The 20,913-nt window shown below is 42.0% G+C and overlaps 1 protein-coding gene and 1 non-coding gene across 2 annotated transcripts; both read left to right on the forward strand.

Annotated features, from left to right (window-relative positions):
- The first annotated feature begins 2,311 nt into the window (after positions 1–2,311).
- Positions 2,312–2,417, forward strand: LOC145590489 (small nucleolar RNA R71). Its single transcript, XR_014102080.1, has one exon. It is a non-coding gene; the product is annotated as a small nucleolar RNA R71 (small nucleolar RNA).
- An 8,407-nt stretch (positions 2,418–10,824) lies between these two features.
- LOC145588756 (uncharacterized) lies at positions 10,825–11,421 on the forward strand. The gene is made up of 2 exons (XM_081645362.1): positions 10,825–11,106; positions 11,245–11,421. Exons 1-2 carry the CDS (start codon positions 10,825–10,827, stop codon positions 11,419–11,421), a joined length of 459 nt encoding a protein of 152 aa, XP_081501488.1.
- The last annotated feature ends 9,492 nt before the right edge of the window (positions 11,422–20,913 follow it).

Raw genomic sequence — 20,913 nt, forward strand, 5'->3', positions numbered from 1 at the left:
TCTTGTGGCCAAGGAATATGCCTTCCTCCACCATGAAGTGACATTTTTCCCAATTCAAGACCAAGTTCACCTTTTCACACCTTGCAAGACATTTTTCAAGGTTTTGAAGGCATGCCTCAAATGAAACACCTCCTACGGAGAAGTCGTCCATAAAAACCTCCATCTCCTCTTCCAACATATCTCCAAATATACTCACCATGCATCTTTGAAATGTCGCGGGAGCATTGCAAAGGCCGAATGGCATTCTCCTATAAGCAAATGTACCATATGGACAAGTGAAGGTTGTTTTCTCTTGGTCATCCGGGTGGATAGGAATTTGGAAAAATCCCGAATAACCATCAAGAAAACAATAGAACTTGTGCCTTGTTAGTCTTTCAAGCATTTGATCAATAAAAGGAAGGAGGAAATGATCTTTCTTTGTTGATATGTTTAGACGTCTATAGTCTATACACATCCTCCATCCCATGACCGTCCTCGTCGGAATGAGCTCACCTTTCTCATTCTCAACGACGGTCATACCTCGCTTCTTTGGGACAATGTGAACGGGAGAAACCCACCTAGAACTAGAAATGGGGAATATGATTCCCGCATCCAAAAGTTTGGTACATCCTCTACCTTACCCTTAGGGAACTTAATTGACCTATCGGCCAATTGCAAAGTGATGTTAGTAGGTAAGAGTTCTCCTAGCTCAAGTCTTTGGTACACCGAGTATGGCATAAGGCTAACACTAGCTCCTAGGTCACACAAGGCATTCTCAATTTGCATTTTATAAATGGCACAAGGGATAGAAAAGTTTCCGGGGTCTTTTAGCTTAGGTGGCATCTTGTTCATTATGATAGCACTACAATTCTCGGTCAAGTTCACCGTCTCTGCACCATCACATGTTCTCCTATCGCTCAAAATGTCTTTGAGGAATTTTGCGTAGTTGGGCATTTGGGTGACAACTTCGGTAAATGGAAAAGAGAGGTGAAGTTGCTTAAGCATGTCTATGAATCTTCCAAATTGTTCATCTAACTTGTGTCTCATGAATTTTTGTGGATAAGGAAGCTTAGGTTTCACAATATCTTTCTCCACTCTCACCTCACTAGGCTTCTCAATCTCAACCTCACTCAAAGATGCACCATTTCTCTCATCTTCAACCAATGCCCCTTAGTGCCCTCTTTAGTCTCACTCATCCTAGGCAAACTCTCCTCAAGGATCTTACCACTCCTTGTGACAATAGCATTAACCGGTCTCTTAGGATCTAGGCCTTGGGAAGGTAAAGAAGAAGGACTAGCATGGTCTTTCAAAGCATTAGCAAGTTGAGAAATCTGATTTTCTAGCATCTTATTATGAGTAATCATTTCATTAAATTTCTTATCACTTACGGTCATGTAAGTGTTCAACAACTTTGTTTGATTTTCAATGATTTCTTCCAAATTTGTTCTATGTGAAGAAGAAGAGGATTGAACATAGGAATTATCATTTTGGGCCTTTGGAGCAAATCCGGGTGGAGGGCCTCTTTGAACATTGTTTTGAAAATTGCCTCTACCTTAATTGTTCCAATTACCCCTACTTTGATTTTGACCATAACCTTGATTATGGTTACCACTTCCTTGATTATGATTCCCATAAACTTGGTTTGGATTACCATAATTTTGGTTTGATTTTGGCTACTATAACCTTGATTGTTATAGTTACCTCGAGAACCTTGGTTCCTATAACCACCACGTTGGTTATAGTTGTCAAAATTGCCATGATTGTTGTAATTCCTATTCCATTGGCCTGTTTGATTCTCAAACCTAGAATGATGTTTATTTGACACATAGTTCACATGCTCATTCACATTTCCATCTTGATCATCACAAATATCCATACATGTATGAGGGCAACTAGAAACATCATGCTCATACGACCCACAATCTTCACAAAACAAGCATCCACTAGGCATGTTACTAAAGAAGGAAGGGGTTGATAATTAGAAGACGTACCTCTCCCCTTAGTTTGGGAGGGAAGACTTGAAACTTGGTAGGTAGCACTTTCCAACTTTGCCTTGATAGCGGACATCTCCTTCCCCAAGTTCGTCATTTGAGAGGATAGATTGTTGATTGCATTTAGATGATCAACTGAGTACACCAAAGAGCTACTCTTGCTAGTTGACTCTCTTTCTCCATCTTTCTAATCTCTATAATACCTCACTACGTCCTCAATTATGTCCACCACTTCCTCTTCCGTTTTGTTCATGATAGGACCTCCGGCTCCTCCATCTAAACATGATTTTCCTTGAGGGCTAAGTCCCCCATAGAAAATTTGAATGATTTGATAGGTTGGAATTCCGTGATGAGGACATTCTATTTGATACTCCTTGTATCTCTCCCATGCTTCATAGAGGCTCTCATTTGGCTTTTGCTTGAAACCTTGAATCAAAGCTCTAGCTTCCTCCGTTTTCTTTTGAGGATAGAAACGGGATAGAAATTCCATGGTGACCTCGTCCCATGTCCTTAGAGAATTCGGCTTTACCTCCTTGTCTAGCCATTCCAAAGCACGACCTATGAGAGAAAAAGGAAAGAGCTTGAGGCGGATGAATTCTTGGTAAATTCCGTTCACCTTGATAGTATTGCAATACTTCTCGAACTCCTTGAGATGGTTTAGTGGACTTTCATGCTAGGCCCCACTAAATTGTCGCCTCTCTATCAAAGTGATCATTGCTGGTCTTATTTCAAAATCATTTGCCGGTGTTGTAGGTGGAGCAATCCCACTCTCAAATCTATATGCACCGGGAATCCCCAATTCTTTCATTGCCACTCTCGGATTTTCTCCCATTCTTGCTTGTTCTTCTTGTTGTGGCTCTTCTTCACTTGAAATTCTAGGGCTCAAAGATCGTCTAGCACTCCTCAACCTTGCAATAGTTCTCTCAATTTCCGGATTAAATGGCACTAGTGAATGATCACGTGCTCTATGCATAAAATCTCAAAAGAAATGGTTAGTAGCACGGCTAAAAATGTAGCCTTAAAGAAAATCTTTTTGTATTTTCAATTAATGGTGAAATAGACTCAACAACTATAACAAAACACCAATATCATTCCCCGGCAACGGCGCCATTTTTGGCACAAGGAAAATGTAGGTCGTCCTCTACCCTTTCCTAGAGAGAAAGAAAATTTATAAACACTCGACCAACCTAATACGAGTATATGGTAAGTCAAGGGTCGAACCCAAGGGAATGAATAGGTGTAAGCTATAGCCTAGGTCAAGCTACTTCGAAGTTTGCGGAAGATGCGGTTGGTAACTAAGGTATCAAGAAATCTAGATGAATCGAGAAATTTAATATACTAAACACTAGGGATATGGGTTCCACATGCAAGCTCAATGATTATGCTAATTGAAAGATTACTCAATCAATTCAAACATTGCAAGGGACAAACAATAGTTGCAATCAACGGAATTCAAGGGCTATCTCCTATAGCCAAGCTAGGGATCACTATTAATGGCTAGCTAGGAAAATCACAATCAAATTCAATCAATTAAAGCAATTCTCAAATCAAGGGTTCATGTCATTGAAATTTGCAATGCAATCTAGATTAATCTTATAGGTTGATTACTCCTAATCTAATCAATCACATGCACAACTATGTCAACCAATTTAATTGCACCATTCAAATCAATTTAGCATCATCAACTAGAAAAAATCATCGATCAAGCATGCTTCCCCTTCTCCCTAGAAACTAATCTACTCACTAAACATGGTGGAATTAAGAAACAAAACAAATTCAATCAAATTCATATTCATTTAAAGCTAAATCAAAAGAAAATCAATCAAGCAACAATTTCTAGAACAAGGAATGTAATCTCAATCAAAATCCAAGAAACTAGAAGGAATTGCATTAAAAGTAAATCAAGGGAAAGAAATCTTACAAACATTCATTGAATTGAAGAAGGAATTTCAAAATTAAATGGAAATCTAAGATCAAATTCAAGTACAAACAAGTAAATCTTAAGCTTCTCTCTCTACTATTTCTGGAAAAATTCTCTCTCTAATACCAAGTTAAGTCGTCCTTCAAAAAGAAAGTCAAAAGCTATAAATAAGAAAAATCGAGCGAAGAGGGCCGCACAGGCCGTGCGCACGCACAGCCCAGCCGCGCGAGCGTACAGCTAGGTCTGCGCGCACGCACCCTTGTGCCGCGCGCGTACCCCTGTGCGATGCATAGGCTTTGGCTCCTTCGCTTGCTTGATCAAACTCCGCGCTCCTAAGCATCCCCATCATTAGTGCACTCGAGATGATGCCCGCAAACATGGCAGTCCCAAAATGAGCAAATTGACTTGATTATTCACCTACAAAACACAAATAAAACAAAGAGAAGAAGCGTAGCAAGTTAAAACTAACACTAAAATTATGAATTATCAACTAAAAATATGAAAAACTCGTAAAAACCAATCGAGAACTAAAGTGAATTATAAGAAAATGGAAAATCAAATAAAACTAAAAGAATTATATGAAAATGATGAAAGAAAATAAAGAAAATGAACCTTAATCTTATTCTTTTGAGCGCCATAAATGACGCTCATCAGGGGTGGATTGTGAAATACTATTTAATAGAACTTTAAAACAGCTCCAACTTCTTTCTACTTTCTCTCTCTAGCTTTTCCGATTTCTAGTTTCTAACTTGATCGTCAGAGTTCAGTCAAATAAAAGTCAAACACATTCAAATGAAGCTTTTTGAATTAAATGAAAGTCAAACACATTCACACAAAGCTTTTTGAATTAAATGAAAGTTAAATGCATTAAACAAAGCTATTTGAATAAAATCAAAGTTAAACACATTTAAACAAAGCTTTTTGAACTAAATGAAAGTCAAATGCATTCAACAAAGCTAATTTTAGTCAAATGAAAGTCAAACACATACAATTAAAGATTTTTGAATCAAATGAATGTCAAATGCATTCAACAAATCTAATTCAGTAAAATGAAATTCAAACACATTCAAACAAATCTTTATGAATCAAATGAAAGTCAAATGCATTCAATAAAGCTAAATGAGTCAATGCCTGAAAAGATCCTCAAAGAAATTGAAAATAGATTCAAAGAATTTCTATGGACTGGGAAGGCTAATCCCTCAAAGAAATATTTAGTGTCCTGGTCACAGGTCTGCCTTTCTAAGGTAAGTGGTAAGTGGAGTCTCATTTCCCTCCTTAAGTGGAATTCTGCTGCTTTTTGTAGGCTGCTTTGGGAGCTTGCCCATAAAGCAGATAATCTTTGGATAAAGTGGGTTCATATCTAATATTTTAAAAATAGACGATGGTGGTTTAGTCCTTCCCCTAAAAGGTGCTCTTGGGGACTTGGTAAAATTTTGAAATGCAGAGCTATAATTGATGATATTGGTGGATGGGGTGTTGTTCAGCATGGAGATTGAGTCAAAATAAAAAAATTTTACCAGTTGATCAATGTTCAAGCTCCTAAATTTACTTGGAGAAGAATCATTTACAACAATGCTACTTCTCCCAAAAGTTTTTTCTATCACTTGGCTTGCTGTGAAAAACAGATTGGTCACTAAGGATAGGTTATTTTTTTGGAATCTTCAATGTGACCCTAGCTTTCTTTGTAATCAGCACCTGGAAAATGTTCAACATCTTTTCTTTGAAAGTGCCTATGCTAGAGATATTTGGGAGACACTGTTAAACCTTTTTGGGGTTCACAAATCTACATGGACTACTTTTGATGCTGAAATTTTTTAGATTTCCAGAATCTGCAGGAAAACTAAACCAAAATACAGATTGTTGGGTATATGTTTTATTGATATAGTTTTTAGAGACATATAGTTTGTTGTTTCCTACAAGTGTAAAGTTAGTGACATGCATCTGCTTCTTATGTAAGCTTGCTTTTTGCTATTTTTGTTGTATGCCTTTGCTGTCTGGTCCTGCTGTTGGGTCTGTCCTGCAGCCGAGTCTAGGGAGAGGTATGGGTTCTTTGTGATTTGGCCTGCCCTTTCCTCTATCACCCTTCCTAGAAGATGGGTAGGGTTGTTTAGGGATGCCTGAGTTCCTGGTTTTTTTGGTGAACCCTTCCTAGAAGGTGGCATCACTTTAACAGGAACTTTAGGTGGTTGTGTGTCTGGTTTTCAGGCTGGTGTAGTATAGCGTTATAGCTTAGCTTTTGTATGTAATTTTTGTGCTCTTTTGGTAATAAAATTTTTCATTTACCAAAAAAAAAAAAAAAGCTAAATAGGTCAAATGAAAGTCAAACACATTCAAATGAAGCTTTTTGAATTAAATGAAAATCAAATACATTCAACAAAGCTAAATGTCTCAAATGAAAATCAAACACATTCAAACAAATCTTTTCGATGAAAATGAAAGTCAAACGCGTTCAACAAAGCTAAATGAATTAAATGAAAGTCAAACACATTTAAACAAAGCTTTTAAAATCAAATGAAAGTCAAATACATTCAAACAAAGATTTTTAAATCAAATGCATTCAACAACACTAATTGAATCAAATCAAAGTCAAACACATTAAAAAAAAACTTTTTGAATCAAATGAAAAGTTAAACGCATTCAAACAAAACTTTTGGAAACAAATGATAGTTAAATGCATTAAACAAAGCTAATTGAATCAAATGAAAGTGAAACACATTCAAACAAAGCTTTTTTAATCAAACTAAAGTCAAAAAATTCAAACTATGCCTTTTAAATTAAATGAAAGTAAAAAAATTCAAATAAAGATTTTTGAATAAAATGAAAGTCAAACACGTGTAAACAATGCTTTTTGAATCAAATAAAAGTCAAAGGCATTCAATAAAGCTAATTGAATCAAGTGAAAGTTAAATCTATTCAAAACAAAACTTTTTGAATCAAACGAAAGTCAAATGTATTCGATAAAGCTAAATGTGTTAAATAAAAGAGAAACACATTCAAACAAAGCTTTTTGAATCAAATGAAAGTCAAATGCATTCAACAAAGCTAATTTAATAAAATAAAAGTTAAATACATTCAAACAAAGCTTTTTGAATCTAATAAAAGTTAAATGCGTTCAACAAAGATAATTGAATTAAATATAAGTCAGAGAGAGAAAGTTAGAGAGAGCTTGAAAGATACTCTAGAGAAAGAAACTCTAGACAGCTTGAAACCCGTGATTTTGATCCTCGAATTCGACCTTGATTTTCATGGTGATGAAGAAGAAAGGCAAGGGGAGCAAGAATTCAGGGTCTAAGTCGAAAAAGAAGCAGAAGTCGAAGCAAAATTTGAGACATAGAACCCGCAATTTCACAAAACGGAAAGAACAGAGCATGGTTTCAGAGGATACTTCAGTTTATAGCTGGTTGGAATCAACAATGGTGGATGCTACTCCGGTGATGGAGGTGTCTGAAGAGGACCGAGGAGAGCACCAAGTGGAGTTCAATCAATGGTTGAAGGTAATTCATTCCTCTTCGTTCGCCATTGAAGATGAGGTTAGAAGTGCTGCATGTTGTGATAATGTGCTTATTTTTAATAATCCAACCCCATTATTGACGATTGAGCACTCTAATTGCATAAGTAACTCATTTCTCCCAAATTTTGAAAGCCCAGATCATGTGAATTCTTTGCAATCCCCTGTTTTGCATGCTAATAACTCTATTCGATTGAATTGGAAATATAATTTGTTCAAGAACACTAGGGATGAGATATTAGATTTATCTATGGGTGAGATGCCTATTCCTAATATCTCAAGAAATATTATTATGTTTTCGAACAATTTGGATGAGGGATTGAATTTGGCAGGGAGGGGTGATTCTTTGAACACTGGAAGAAATAGGAAGGTAAAATTGACTGTGGAAGATGTACAAACTAAAATTTCATTTTAGGAATTCGGCAATTGTTTGTTATGTGTTGTGTGGTAAATCTTCAAGCTATGTCATTAATGGTTTTGTGCTTAGACTCTGGGGTAATTTGGGGTTGATAAGGTTTCATAAATGAACAATGGAGTGTTCTTGGTTAGATTCAAGACTGTTGAAGGATGAGAAAAGGCAATGAATGCAGGACCAATTTTGTTTGATAGGAAACCTGTAATAATGAAGAGATGGGAACCAGGGCTGAATATGAAGGATAAAAGGGTGTTTGAGGTCCCTATTTGGGTAAGACTACCTGGTCATGACTTGAAGTTTTGGAGTCAGTCATCTCTAATGAAAACTGCAGGATTAATTAGAGTCCTAATTAAGACTGATAAGGTCACTGCTAAGGAAATGCTGGAATATGCAAGAGTTATGGTCAAGGTGATAGTGAATGATGTTTTCCCTGATGAGATAGAGTTCCATGATGATAAGGATAATATTGTTGTGCAGAAGATTGTTTATGAGTGGAAACCTATCACTTGTCAGGTGTGTAAAGGTATGGGCCATAAGGATGCTGATTGCCCTAATCATAGAGTGAGGTAGGTTAATCAGCTGTATAAGAGGAAAACATAGAATAAACAACGACAGAAGAAGGATGCTCCAAGGCAAGAATGGAGACCTGTTAAGAGAAAGCTACACAGCAATCTCAGCTCCACCAAGCATGCAAACTTGATCCAAGTGATTAGAATTGATGAAAACAGATTTGAGATGTGTGATTTTGGGGATACAGGTCAAATGAATGATGCTAAGGTGAGTGAGATGCTTCCAGAAAATGGAAACATGACAAATGTAGTAGAGGATAGGGTGGTCTTTAGTAGATAGAAGAGGGGGGAGTGTTCTTTCACTCTCCATAGATAATTATGGTTTCTGGAAAGTAAGAGGGTTAAATCAAGCTAGCAAAATATGTGATTTCTTGTGGTTCTTAAGATAGAACAGTATTGACTTGTTTGGCCTCCTTGAAACTAAGGTGAAAACCAAGAATTTTGCCATGGTTTTCACTAATTTTGGTAGTGAGCGGGCTATAGTGACTAATCATAGCAAGCATCCTAACGGTAGGATTCGGTTTATTTGGATGCTTGGTGTTTTTTATGTTGACAACATAGTGATGGAGTCTCAAATTATTTATGCCTATGTTAAGCATAAAGCTTTTGGCAGTTGTTTTTGGTTCTCCATGGTATATGGAATGAATGTGGATACTCAAAGGAAGGATTTGTGGGATTGTTTGATTGGTTATAGTAGGAGCATTTAGGAGCCTTGGATTATAGGGGGAGATTTGAATAATGTTCTGAATCTTGATGAGAGAGTTGGTTCACCTGTCACTTTTGAAGAATTGGACCAATTCAGACATTGTGTAAGGGAGTCAGGATTATATGAGCTCAAAACGGATGGATCTTTCTTTACTTGGAGTAATAAGTAGGAGGGAGGAGATAGAATCTGTACTAGGATTGATAGAGTCCTGGTACATGATGAGTTTTTGAATAAATTCCAACATACTACAACAACTTTTCTTCCTGAAGGTCTCATGGATCATTGTTCTTGTGTAGTGCAGATGTATGGGGGAAGGGATGGGGTTAAAAAACCCTTCAAATTCTTTAATTCTTGGACTAAGGCTCTAAATTTTACTAATATTGTGAAAGATGCTTGGGATTTTCAGGTCCAAGGTACACCTATGTTTCAGATTGTGAAAAAATTGAGTAACATGAAAAAGGTGGTGAAGGAGAAAATGGATAATTTGTCTTGCATTGAGACAAAGGACGCTTTAGCTGTTGTAACTCTAAAAGACATTCAGCAAACACTGCATATGAATCCTATGAATGATGAGCTCATTACCATGGAAATTGAAGCTAGGAATGCTTATAAGGAAGCTCATGCTGCTAGATACAACTTTTTAAAACAAAAGGCAAAGCTGCACTAGCTTAAAGAACGAGACATAAATTCAGCTTATTTTCATGCTAGTATTAAAAGAAGAAGGATGATGAACAGAATTTGTAATATTGTCCAAAGTGATGGTAAGACTGTTAGAGATCTTGATGGTGTGGCAAATGCCTTTATTTACTACTATCAGGGTCTGCTGGGCAATCATACTAATGCTGGAAGACGGATTAGTAAGTCTGTGATTGATGAAGGGCCCGTTCTAGATGTCTCATTTAAAGAGAATATTTGCAGATCTTTCAATAGAGTAGTTGTGAAGAATGCTATTTGGCAAATTCATGATGACAAAGCTTCAATCCTTGAAGGTTTTTTGTAGCAAATTCTTTAAGGTAGCCTGGAGTGTGGTAGGTGAGAATATTACTGATGTTATTCTGGATTTTTTCAATAATGGATGCCTTCTGAAGCAGCTGAATGCTACTATGATAATTCTGTTCCCTAAGGTTGAGGGGGCAAATCAGGTTACTCAATTTAGGCCAATTGCCTGCTGCAATGTAGTTTATAAGATAATCTCTAAAATGTTGTGTGAGAGATTGAAAGAGGTTTTGCCTAGCTTGATTAATGAAGTCCAGGGTGCTTTTATTAAAGGGAGCTCTACTCTTGATAACATCCTTGTTTGTCAAGTCATGCTTAACCATTACAATAATAAAAGGTTCTTCCCTAGGTGTACTATTAAGGTGGACTTGAAGAAGACATATGATTATGTTCATTGGAGCTTTATCCAAGATATGATGCAAGGGTGGGGTTTCCCATATCAATTCATAAAGTGGATTATGCAATGTGTGAGTACTCCTGCTTTTTCTCTTATTATTAATGAGGGTGTTAATGGTTTTTTAAGGATAAAAAGGCTGAGACAGGGTGATCCTTTATCCCCCTTGTCGTTTGTGATTGTTATGGAATACCTCACCAGACTGCTTAAGAAAATAGGAAAGAAAAGAAGTTTTAGGTTCCATTACAGATGCAGAAATTTGGAGTTGAATCACCTGGTCTTCACTGATGATCTCATGCTGTTTGCTCATGGGGATAGTGATTTTGTGATTTGATGTTTAGAGCCATGAAGACTTTCCAGAATTGTTCTGGGTTAGAAATAAATAAAGACAAGACAACAATTTATTTTGGGAATGTCCAAGAAGACGAAAAGCAAAAGATCTTGGATAGGACAAGTTTTACTCTTGGCAAAGCTTGTTTTAGATACTTATGCATCCCTCTTAATGCTAGATATTTGAGAAATGCTGATTTTGATGGGATCATTGATAAAATGTTGGCCAGAATTACTTGTTGGTCTAGCAGGAACTTCTCTTATGCAGCTAGAGTAAACTTAGTCAACTCTTTCCTTGTGAGCTTACAAACATATTGGGCTCAATGTGTTCTGCTGCCAAAAGGAGTTATTAATAGAATTACTCAGCTTTGTAGGTATTTTTTATGGGAAGGATCAACTTCTATGGATAAAAGTCCTCCTATATCTTGGGATTAGGTTTGTAGGCAGAAGAATGCTGGAGGCTTGGGTGTCAGGGATTGTGATAAGTGGAATAAGGCTGCTTTGGGTGCTTATGTCTGGAAGATAGCAGAAAAGTCAGATCCTCTATGGGTGAAATGGGTGCATTCAATGTACATTAAAGGCAGGGATTGGTGGGATTATAACCCACAATAAAATGATGGGTGGGGGAAGAAAATCTATAGATTAAAGAATGATCTGAAATAGGGATTACTGATAATGGCTGGATGCACAAAAAGTATAAAATTGCTGAGTGCTATTATTGGTTAAGAGGGCCTCAAGATAAATTTGATTGGGCAAAATGGGTTTGGAACAAGTTTAATGTTCCTAACCATTGCTTCATTGCCTGGATGGTTGCTCAAAATAGGCTCTGAACCAAAGAAAAATTAAAGAGATTTGGGTGCTGTGATGATAGCTCTTGATTGCTGTGGTGAAACAGAGGAGAGCCAAGCCTAACTGTTCTTTGACTATAGTTATAGTAGGAAGTGTCTGCAAATAGTGGCTAATTGGATTGATATAGAGGAGAGGAATTTTGATATCATGAGAACTTGAAAGCATTGGTAGAGGAAAATGAAAGATCCAATCAGAAGACAGACTGCTACAGCCTTGTTCATAGGAACTGTTTGGGGTATTTTTACCCTTGACAAGTGGACCAATGAGGAGGTGCCACGTGTCAGAGGCTGGCAGGTCACCCTTGACCAATCCCCAGCTGACACGTGGCCTCTCCAGATATTCCCTTAGAGTTGCGGCCTTCAAGGCCCAATTCCCCAAAAATCCGCTATTTGGCGGCGCAGCCCATCAGTCCTAGGTTAAAATAACCTAGGAAGGGGCACCTTTCCAAAGGACCCTATAAATAGGGAGATATTCCCCCATAATGGGGGACAATAAAAACAATTCAGAAATTTACTATCATTTATTACATCCTACTCTCTCTCATCAGAGAACACCTAAGCTTGGAACCCAAGCAGATCCCCACCTAAATTTCCGCACTTTTTATTCTCCTTCAAGTTACTAACTTGAGCGTTGGAGGCGGAGCACCACCCAACCGGTGTCTCCGTTGTTTTTGCAAGTACAGAGTCAGCAGGACCAGTCTTCGAGTTGTAACTCTCCCAAGGGACAAAAACACCCAAAACAGTTGGCGCCGTCTGTGGGGAGAGTACCTCAAGATGGTTCAAAATTCTGTACCAATTCTCAATTCTACCTCTCTACGTCCGGGTACTCAGACAGGTAACCCGGAAGACCTGCAACCGGTAGGGTTTGAAATCCCTCAGCCTCCACCTCAGCCTCAGCCAGAGGTATTCACAGAGGAGTAGGAAGAAGAAAAAGACAATGATGTGGAGACCTATATGACTAAAGATGCTTCTCTCATCTCTAAATCCATCCATTCCAGAGACCAGCTGGAACGAAATCTGGATCAGGCGGGCCCAAGCAGCCGGCCCACTGGGAGGTCAGACGGGGAAACCCGGAAGACCAGAGGAGAAGCTCCAGTCACCCGGAACGAGCTCATGAAATCCATGAACTCCTTCAAGGGTTAAATTAAGAAGATGATCAACAACAAGGCAGGCTCTTCCAAGAGTCAGCCGGATAAAAAGACTCCCAATGATGGGAAGAAGAATAAGCCGGTCAAGGACAGGCAGCCAACTCCCCATCCTAAGGAGAAGGCAGCCGCAACACTTGACTGGTCTAAGATTCTGATGCCCCGGCGACCCCAGCCGGAGGCTAGAAAAACGTCCACCTTCGATGCTAGAGAAGTCATCAATCGAAGGAGGCAGCAGCAGTCTGAGTCAACTTCTACCTCAAGCTTTCCAGACAGCTTCAAGGAAGCTTCTGCAAGGAACTCTGAGTCCTTGCATGAGAGTCGGACAGGCGGTAAATCCGTCAACACCGAACCTCAGCTGATGATAGGGTCTATTCCATACGCACCCTAGGCGCAGTATGGGCAATATGGCCTCCAATTCATGCAACCACCTCCATTCGGAGGTCAGGCGGCATATACTAATGTCCAACCACTAGACTGGCAGCTCCGGCTGATGAGGCTAGGCGAACAGCCGTCTGCCTTTGCAGCCAATATAACCGAGGCGGCTCAGCCGGCTAAGGTTAAAAACATTTTGGTTGGTGCTTATGACGGCACCACCAACCTGAAGATCACCTGATGGCATACACCAACTTAATGTGTTTACAAGGTTGGGACGATGCCACCTGGTGCCGTTGTTTTCCGGCTACATTGAAGGGCATTGCCCAGCAATGGTTTGGCAACTTGCCAGCCGGATCTGTTGACTGCTTCAAGAAGCTAGCCTTCTTGTTTGCCACCAACTTCTCAATGAACATCCCTGCTAAGAAAACAAGTTTAGACTTGAGCACCATTAAGCAGGGAGAGAGAGAAGGGCTATGCTCATATGTCAGACGGTTCAACCTGGTCAGAATTTAGATCCAGCGGCTGTCTGATGAGGTAGCATTCACAGACTTTTTCAAAGGTCTGAGAGACGGGTCGACTTTTAAGTTCGGCCTTGTCAGAAAAGGGGCATTTACGCTACAGGCGGCCCTGAGGGAGGCGGAAAGCTATATACAAGCCATCTTCGAAAGATGGATAAGGATGATGAGGAGCAGGCGTCTGCCAGCTCCACTTTTCCGGATGTCCTCATTACTGAGAAGGACAGGAGCAGCGTCCGCCGCCCGCATGACGACCCGGTTGTTATTGAATGCAAGGTCGCCAACCAGCTAGTGGGGCGCATCCTTATTGACACCGGCAGCTCATCAGATATCATCAGCCTCTGGTGCTTGCAAAAGCTGAAATATAACTCCAGCAGCATGCATCCGGTCACCCACCCTTTAGTTGGTTTTGGGGGTGGGATGGTCTATCCAGCCGGAAGAATTGACCTACCCATCCGGCTGGGTGAGATGGGCCAGGGACGACATATTGTCGTCAGATTCTTGGTCGTTGAGGAGTTGACTGCCTACAACATTATTCTTGGGAGGCCAACCCTCAACGAAGCCAAGGCTGTAATCATCCCTGCTCTCATGCTTATCAAGTATGAGAGGGATGATGGTTCTGTTGGTTCCTTGAACGGGGATCAGAAGACGGCCACGGAGTGTTACCTCTCAGCCGTCAAAGATACTGTGGCCGCAGACGGCCAAGGGAAGGAACCAATAGACCTTGACAACGTCAAGGATGCTCCTTCACCTCCACCAGCAGCCGGAAAAAAGAGAAAAGCTGCAGAGCTGGTGGTGGTGAAGAAAGAAAAGAAATAGCAATCACTGACCGGTGAACGGTCAGAGGAGCTCCGTCCCCAACCGGCTGGTGAAAGTATTGATCTTGTTCTGTACGACAGCCGTCCAGAGCGAACTGTTAAGGTTGGGACGGTTGCTAATGCGGTTCTGGGTGCAGACATGCACCTTCTGCTGAAAGAATTCAAAGATGTGTTTGCCTTTGAAGTGGAAGAGATGCCAGGCATCAGCCCGGATCTCGCTGTCCACAAGCTCGCTGTGGATCCAAAAATGAAGCCCATCCGGCAAAAGAAGAGAAACCACGGTGAGGAAAGAAGTCAGGCGGCAGCTGCCGAAGTAAAGAAGCTGCTAGATGCCCGGTTCATTCGGCCTTGTAATTTCCCCGACTGGGTGGCAAATGTTGTGCTTGTAAAGAAGCCGAATGGTACTTGGCGGATGTGTGTAGATTACACAGATCTCAACAAGGCATGCCCAAAGGATAGTTATCCACTTCCTAAAATCGACAGCCTGGTTGATTCAACAGCCGGCCATGCTTTGATGAGTTTTATGGATGCCTATTCCGGCTTCCATCAGATACCTCTGTGGAAAAAAGATCAAGAAAAGACAGCCTTCGTCACTGATCAGGGGTTATTCTGTTATACTGTGATGCCGTTTGGCTTGAAAAATGCGCCGGCTACGTTCCAACGGATGATTAATACATTCTTCATTAATCAAATTGGGAGGAATGTAGAGGCGTATATTGATGACATGATAGTCAAATCCAAGCAGCAGGCGGATCACGTTGCTGATCTCCGAGAAACCTTCACCACACTCAGGCGGCATAAGGTTATGTTAAATCCTAAGAAATGCGTCTTTGGTGTTGAGTTTGGGAAGTTTCCCGGATTCCTGATTGATCAAAGGGGGATAGAGGCTAACCCTAAGAAGATACAGGCGGTAATTGACATGAAGTCACCCCGCACTGTCAAGGAAGTTCAGAGACTCACCGGTTGCCTGGCCGCCTTGGGGAGGTTCCTCAGCCGGTCAGGTGACAAATGCCTTTATTTCTTCCAAGCAATCAGGAAGAAGACTAGATTTGAATGGGGGGATGATGCTGAGGCGGCATTCCAAAAATTGAAAGATCACTTGCACTCTTTGCCAAGGCTTGTTAGTCCTTTGCCAAGAGAGAAGTTGTACATGTACCTAGCCGTCTCAGACCATGTTCTCAGTGCCGCTCTCCTTGCTGAATGAGACGGCACGCAGCTCCCGGTATATTTCATAAGCCATGTGTTAAAAAATGCTGAACTCCGGTACCCCATGGTGGAAAAATTTGGTCTTGCTCTATACATGGCCTTCAAAAAATTGAAGCCATACTTTCTGGCACATCTGGTGGTAATCTACACCGGCCAGCCCCTCAAGCGGCCAATGTCCACTCTGGAGTCATCCGGCAGAATGTTGAAATGGGCTATTGAAATGCAAAGTCTTGAAATCTCTTGTGAACCAAGGAAAGCAGTGAAAGGTCAGGCATTTGCCGACTTCATTGTTGAAATGACCCGTCCGGTCTTCCCGGATAATGTTGATCAGGTTTGGAAGGTGTATGTAGATGGGAGCTCTACAAAGAACGGCTGTGGTGCAGGCATTGTTTGTGAATCTCCAGAAGGAGATAGATATGAGTATGCACTACGGTTCAAGTTTCAGGCCTCGAATAACGAGGCGGAGTATGAAGCCCTGCTAGCCGGAATCCGTATGAGTAAGGCAGCAGGGGCAACAAAGATTGACGCCCATTCTGATTCTCAGTTGGTTGTTAGCCAGTATGAGGGCACTTATGAAGGGACCCATCCGGCAATGATCAAATATCTTCAGGCTGTCAAAGATGAGGCCGGGACCCTTGAGGAATTCAGATTGAATCAAGTGCCCCGGTCAGATAACCTTGGATGGATGGCATCTGGGCGTATCTTGCAGACGGCACGCTCCCTGATTCACCTCAGGAAGCAGCCGTCACGAAAAAGAGAGCAGCAAACTTCGAGTTGAGGAACGGAGAACTCTTCAAGGCTGGATTTCTCAAGCCCTTGTTGAAATGTATTACCCCAGAAAAGGGGAAGGAGGTACTCGAAGAGCTGCATGCGGGATTTTGCGCCTCCCACATAGGCGGCAAGTCCCTAGCCGTCAGAGCCAGGCGGCATTATTTTTGGCCTACTCTTGAGGCAGACGCCAAGGAATTTGCGAAGAAATGTGATAAATGCCAGAGGTTTGGCAAGCTAATACATCGCCCGGCTACTGCTCTGACGGCAATCCACAGCCCAGTCCCGTTTGCTAAGTGGGGCATGGACATATTGGGTCCTTATACGCCTGCGCCAGGCGGGAAGCGCTATATCTTGGTGGCTGTTGATTACTTCACCAAATGGGTGGAGGCAGAGGCAGTCAAGAATATCAAGACAAAGGATGTCATCTCTTTCATATGGAAGAATATTATCACCCGGTTTGGGGTACCTATGTCTATGGTATTTAACAATGGCCCTCAGTTTGAGACGCCTCAGCTCAAGATTTGGTTAGGAGATCAGGGTATCTCAAGTTACTTTGCCTCAGTCGGCCGTCCTCAAGCAAATGGTCAGGTTGAGGCATTCAACAAACTCATCTCAGATGGCATAAAAAAGAAAATTGAAAAAGCCGGTGGTCTTTGGGCTGAAGAGTTAATTCATGTTCTTTGGGCCATCCGGACAACTACCAAGGGATCAACCGGAGAAACCCCGTTTCTCATGGTATACGGGGCTGAAGCCGTTTTACCCATTGAACACTATGAGCCTACGCTCAGAGTGATGCTATATGATGAAGAGGCAAATTGGGAGGCCATGCGGCTGGCATTGGACTCCCTCCCGGAACGCAGGGGCAATGCTGCCCTACGACATGAGATATACCGTCTGAGAATGACGCGAGCCTACAACAAAAGATTTCACAAACGTCCTTTGAAAGTGGACGATTTTGTGTTACGGAAAATGGAGGCAACCGGTAGGGCCAATGAGCTTGGAAAGCTAACTCCTAATTGGGAAGGCCCCTACCGGATCTATGAAGAAGTTAGGGACGACACATACCGCCATGAAACCCCAGACGGTAGACGCCTGCCTAGAACTTGGAATGTAGACAACTTAAAAAAGTACTACTTCTGAGTAATGTAAAGTTTTTTGTAACAAGTATTAATGAGAGATGCTTTTTGTTTCATTTATTGTCTTTTTATCTGTCTGGGTTTACCCATACTAATGATGAAAGGTTCAGTAACAAATGAATAACCTGAGGCCAATGGCCAGATAACTAAGTTTGATACTTAGTATATGAAATCAAAAGTCCATAAAGACAAGAGGCTAACAGCCGGATTCTTAAGCTAAGCATAAAACCGTTTAGTGGCTATCAGCCGGTCAACAACAAGACCTGAGGCCAAGGGCCAGATGGTTGTCCATTTTCACAAATTCGTCTATCCCAATATGGATATAGGCGTCCGACGACACCCCTCCGGGTGCAATCGTCGCGGAGAACAGCCACCTTGCTTGTTCTACATACCCATGCAGGCGGCAAAGATTGAGTGGTCAAAACAACCAACTCATAGCTGTCTGACTGTGTTATTTCTACTAAGGAATATTTGGTTGTACATGCTCCGGCTGCCTACCAGTATCAGCCGGAGTACCATCATAAGTTTTTACTTAGTTAAATTTTCTCCAAGTTGCGCACTTTTAGGGCAAACCCTTTTTTGCGTAATGGCTATAAAGAATACCCAGGCGGTTTGATACCGACTGGGGTAGAGTTTGTATGTCTGTCATTTGTCCGGCTGTGTACTTTGTTTGGGGCAATCACTATTGTGATTGATTGCCTTACAAACATCCCATACTCTTTGAAGTATGAGAAGTTTCCAAGGCAATCAATCCTTTTTCAGATTAAACCAACCACACAGCCGCCCAGGGGCAAGGACAGCCGGATTTGTACCTGCCACATGCTTTTCATAAGATAGGCAAATTCACAAGTATATATATTGAGTATATATGCAAACGTGAAAAAATTGAAAATCGAAGAAATTTTGCAAGTATAAGAAAAACCGACTGAGTCGGTATACTTCATCAAATAAATTGGCCCAAGGCCAGGAATCATTGTTAGCCGGATCAACATCCGGTGTATAGAGAATATAGGGAAAGGCTACATAATTACTCGGCACGCAGGCCGGAAAAGCAAAAGGTTGGCATACTGTCGCAGAGAAGTAGGGGAGCTATGCTGCTGGCTGTTCCGGCTGGGCTGGAGTCGTTGAAAGAACATCATCCGGAACCACAGCCTCTTCAGGCTGGCTGTCCTTGTTCACTTCATTTATAATCTCGTCCAGGTCCGGCTCTTCTGTGTCCGAAACCTTAGCACCGTTTTCCAGGGCCCATTCCTTGAAGCGAGCCGGAGCAGGATCCTGGAGAACCTTGGCATCGTACACCTCAGTGGCGTAGTTGTACCTCAGCTTGTAGACTTCAAAGTCTACTTCAGGATAGAGAAGCCCCCAAGCGTATCGGAGGCGGATCTCGTTGTCCCGCTCATTCTCTTTGATGAGCCGGGCCTGCTTGCCCTTCAGAGTGGCAAGCTCAGCAGTCAGCCGAGACTTTTCTGCCCTTAGGGCAGTGTTCTCCTGATCAGCCCCCTCCAAGGCCTTGATGTTGGAGCCGGTAGTTTTCAGCTTTAGCTCCAAGTCGCTGATCTTGTTGTTGGCTTCATCATTAGCAGCCGTCAAAGTCCTGACAAGCTCCTCCTGTTTCAACTCGAGGGCTTTAATCTCAACATCAAAATTTATATAGGCATATTCAGCAGAGTTGAGATTGGCTTGAGCCCTTCTCTTGGCATCAGTTACCTCTTCTTGCTTCTTCCGGAAAGGCAACCGGAGCCCATCCACCCGGACCATAACCTGAGCAAGGTCATCCGGGAATCTAAACACTCAGCAAAATTGAAAGACAAAATGAAATGAAAGGAAATGAAAAAGATAAGGGGCAAGTTTCACTTACCACCGCCAGCTGCCCCAGAATCTGGTCGAAGTCGACCTCGTGGCGGTTGGGTATGGAGTTCTTCTCCGACTAGGTGAGAGTTCTCACCATTCGTTTGCCAAACCCTGCCAGGTCCGGGGCAGAAGTAGCATCTGCAACATAAGAAGGACTTGGTGAGAGGCTAGCAGCGTATTTGGCATTCATTCTTTGCCGGCTACTTACAGATCCCCCGGAAGGGTCAGTCATAGTCTTGACGCGCATAAAGTCAAGCGGCCAAGGAATTTCAATCTTACCTTTGGAGTCGACCCTCGCCGGCTCCTCCTCTGCGGCTGCAGCACCACCTGCAGCCCTGGATGGCTCGCCATCCTTCTATGCTTCATGAGCATCCGGCTTTTTCTTTGATTTCTCTGAGTTTTCACTCAGAGTTGCCATGGCTTCGGGGCCCTTTCCCCCGGTTGTAGGGAAACCTTTGGCGTTAACACCAGAGGCCGTTGGGGTTGCCTTCCTCCCGGTTTTAGAAGCCGGTTTTTGAAGGTTTTCATCCCCAGGTCTTTTTAAGACCTTTGTCATGGAACGGGGGAGGATGCCTGTTGAAGCCAGCAAAAACGCAAGGAAACCATAAGTCATCCGGAATCAAAAGAACTTGGAAAATTTCAAGGGAAGTTGGAATTATCTTACCCCTCCTTTTTTGGCCTCCTTGGCCTCAATGTTGGCCTTCTTGGCCAAAATATTCTCTTTGCGGAGCAGAGCCGCAGATTTTTGAGGGGTCTTAGCCGGATCGACCATTTTCCTTGCTTCCTCTGCAGAAAAACATAAAAGAGTTAGAGCAAGAGAAAGTTCAAAGCAATGAAATTTAAAATTGCAGACGGAAGACCGCCGGGTGGGTGAGTGTATCTACCCTTTGGAAACATAGGGCTCAACCCGCAGGAGGACAAGAATCTCTCATCCGCAAAGAAATCCGATTGGGGGATCCAGTTTTTTGGAACAACTATGTGAGTCCCATCCCCCAAGGGCTCAGTTGTTGTCTTGAAGAGCTCCGGCTCTATTATTTGCTCCCGGGCTATGGTAGTAAGAGCTGGGCGTACACACTTCTGGCCCACCAAAGCCGGCTCTTTGTTATAGCGCCGGAGAATCTTGTTTATCCTCACTTGAGGGGAGGAGACCAAGTACCATTTATCTTTCCAACCTCCCCACTTGGACACTTTGTCCAAGGTCATCAAATATTCCGGGAGCGTGGAAATAGTGTACCACGCTCCATATCCGCCTGGGGCACTCTTGAGGTAGTGCATATGGGCGAAGGCGGTGAAGCTGGGCTCAATGTCCTAGAGCTCGCAGGCGGCGATATAGCTAAGGATATTGACCCAAGAGTTAGGCGTTAATTGCCACACTCCCAAGTCATATCCCTTCAGGATCTTCCGGATGCCTCTATGAAGGGGAAAGTGGAGGCCGG

The sequence above is a fragment of the Chenopodium album genome, chromosome 17 (genome assembly GCF_948465745.1).
Source record: "Chenopodium album chromosome 17, dcCheAlbu1.1, whole genome shotgun sequence".
Classification (NCBI taxonomy): Eukaryota; Viridiplantae; Streptophyta; class Magnoliopsida; order Caryophyllales; family Amaranthaceae; genus Chenopodium; species Chenopodium album.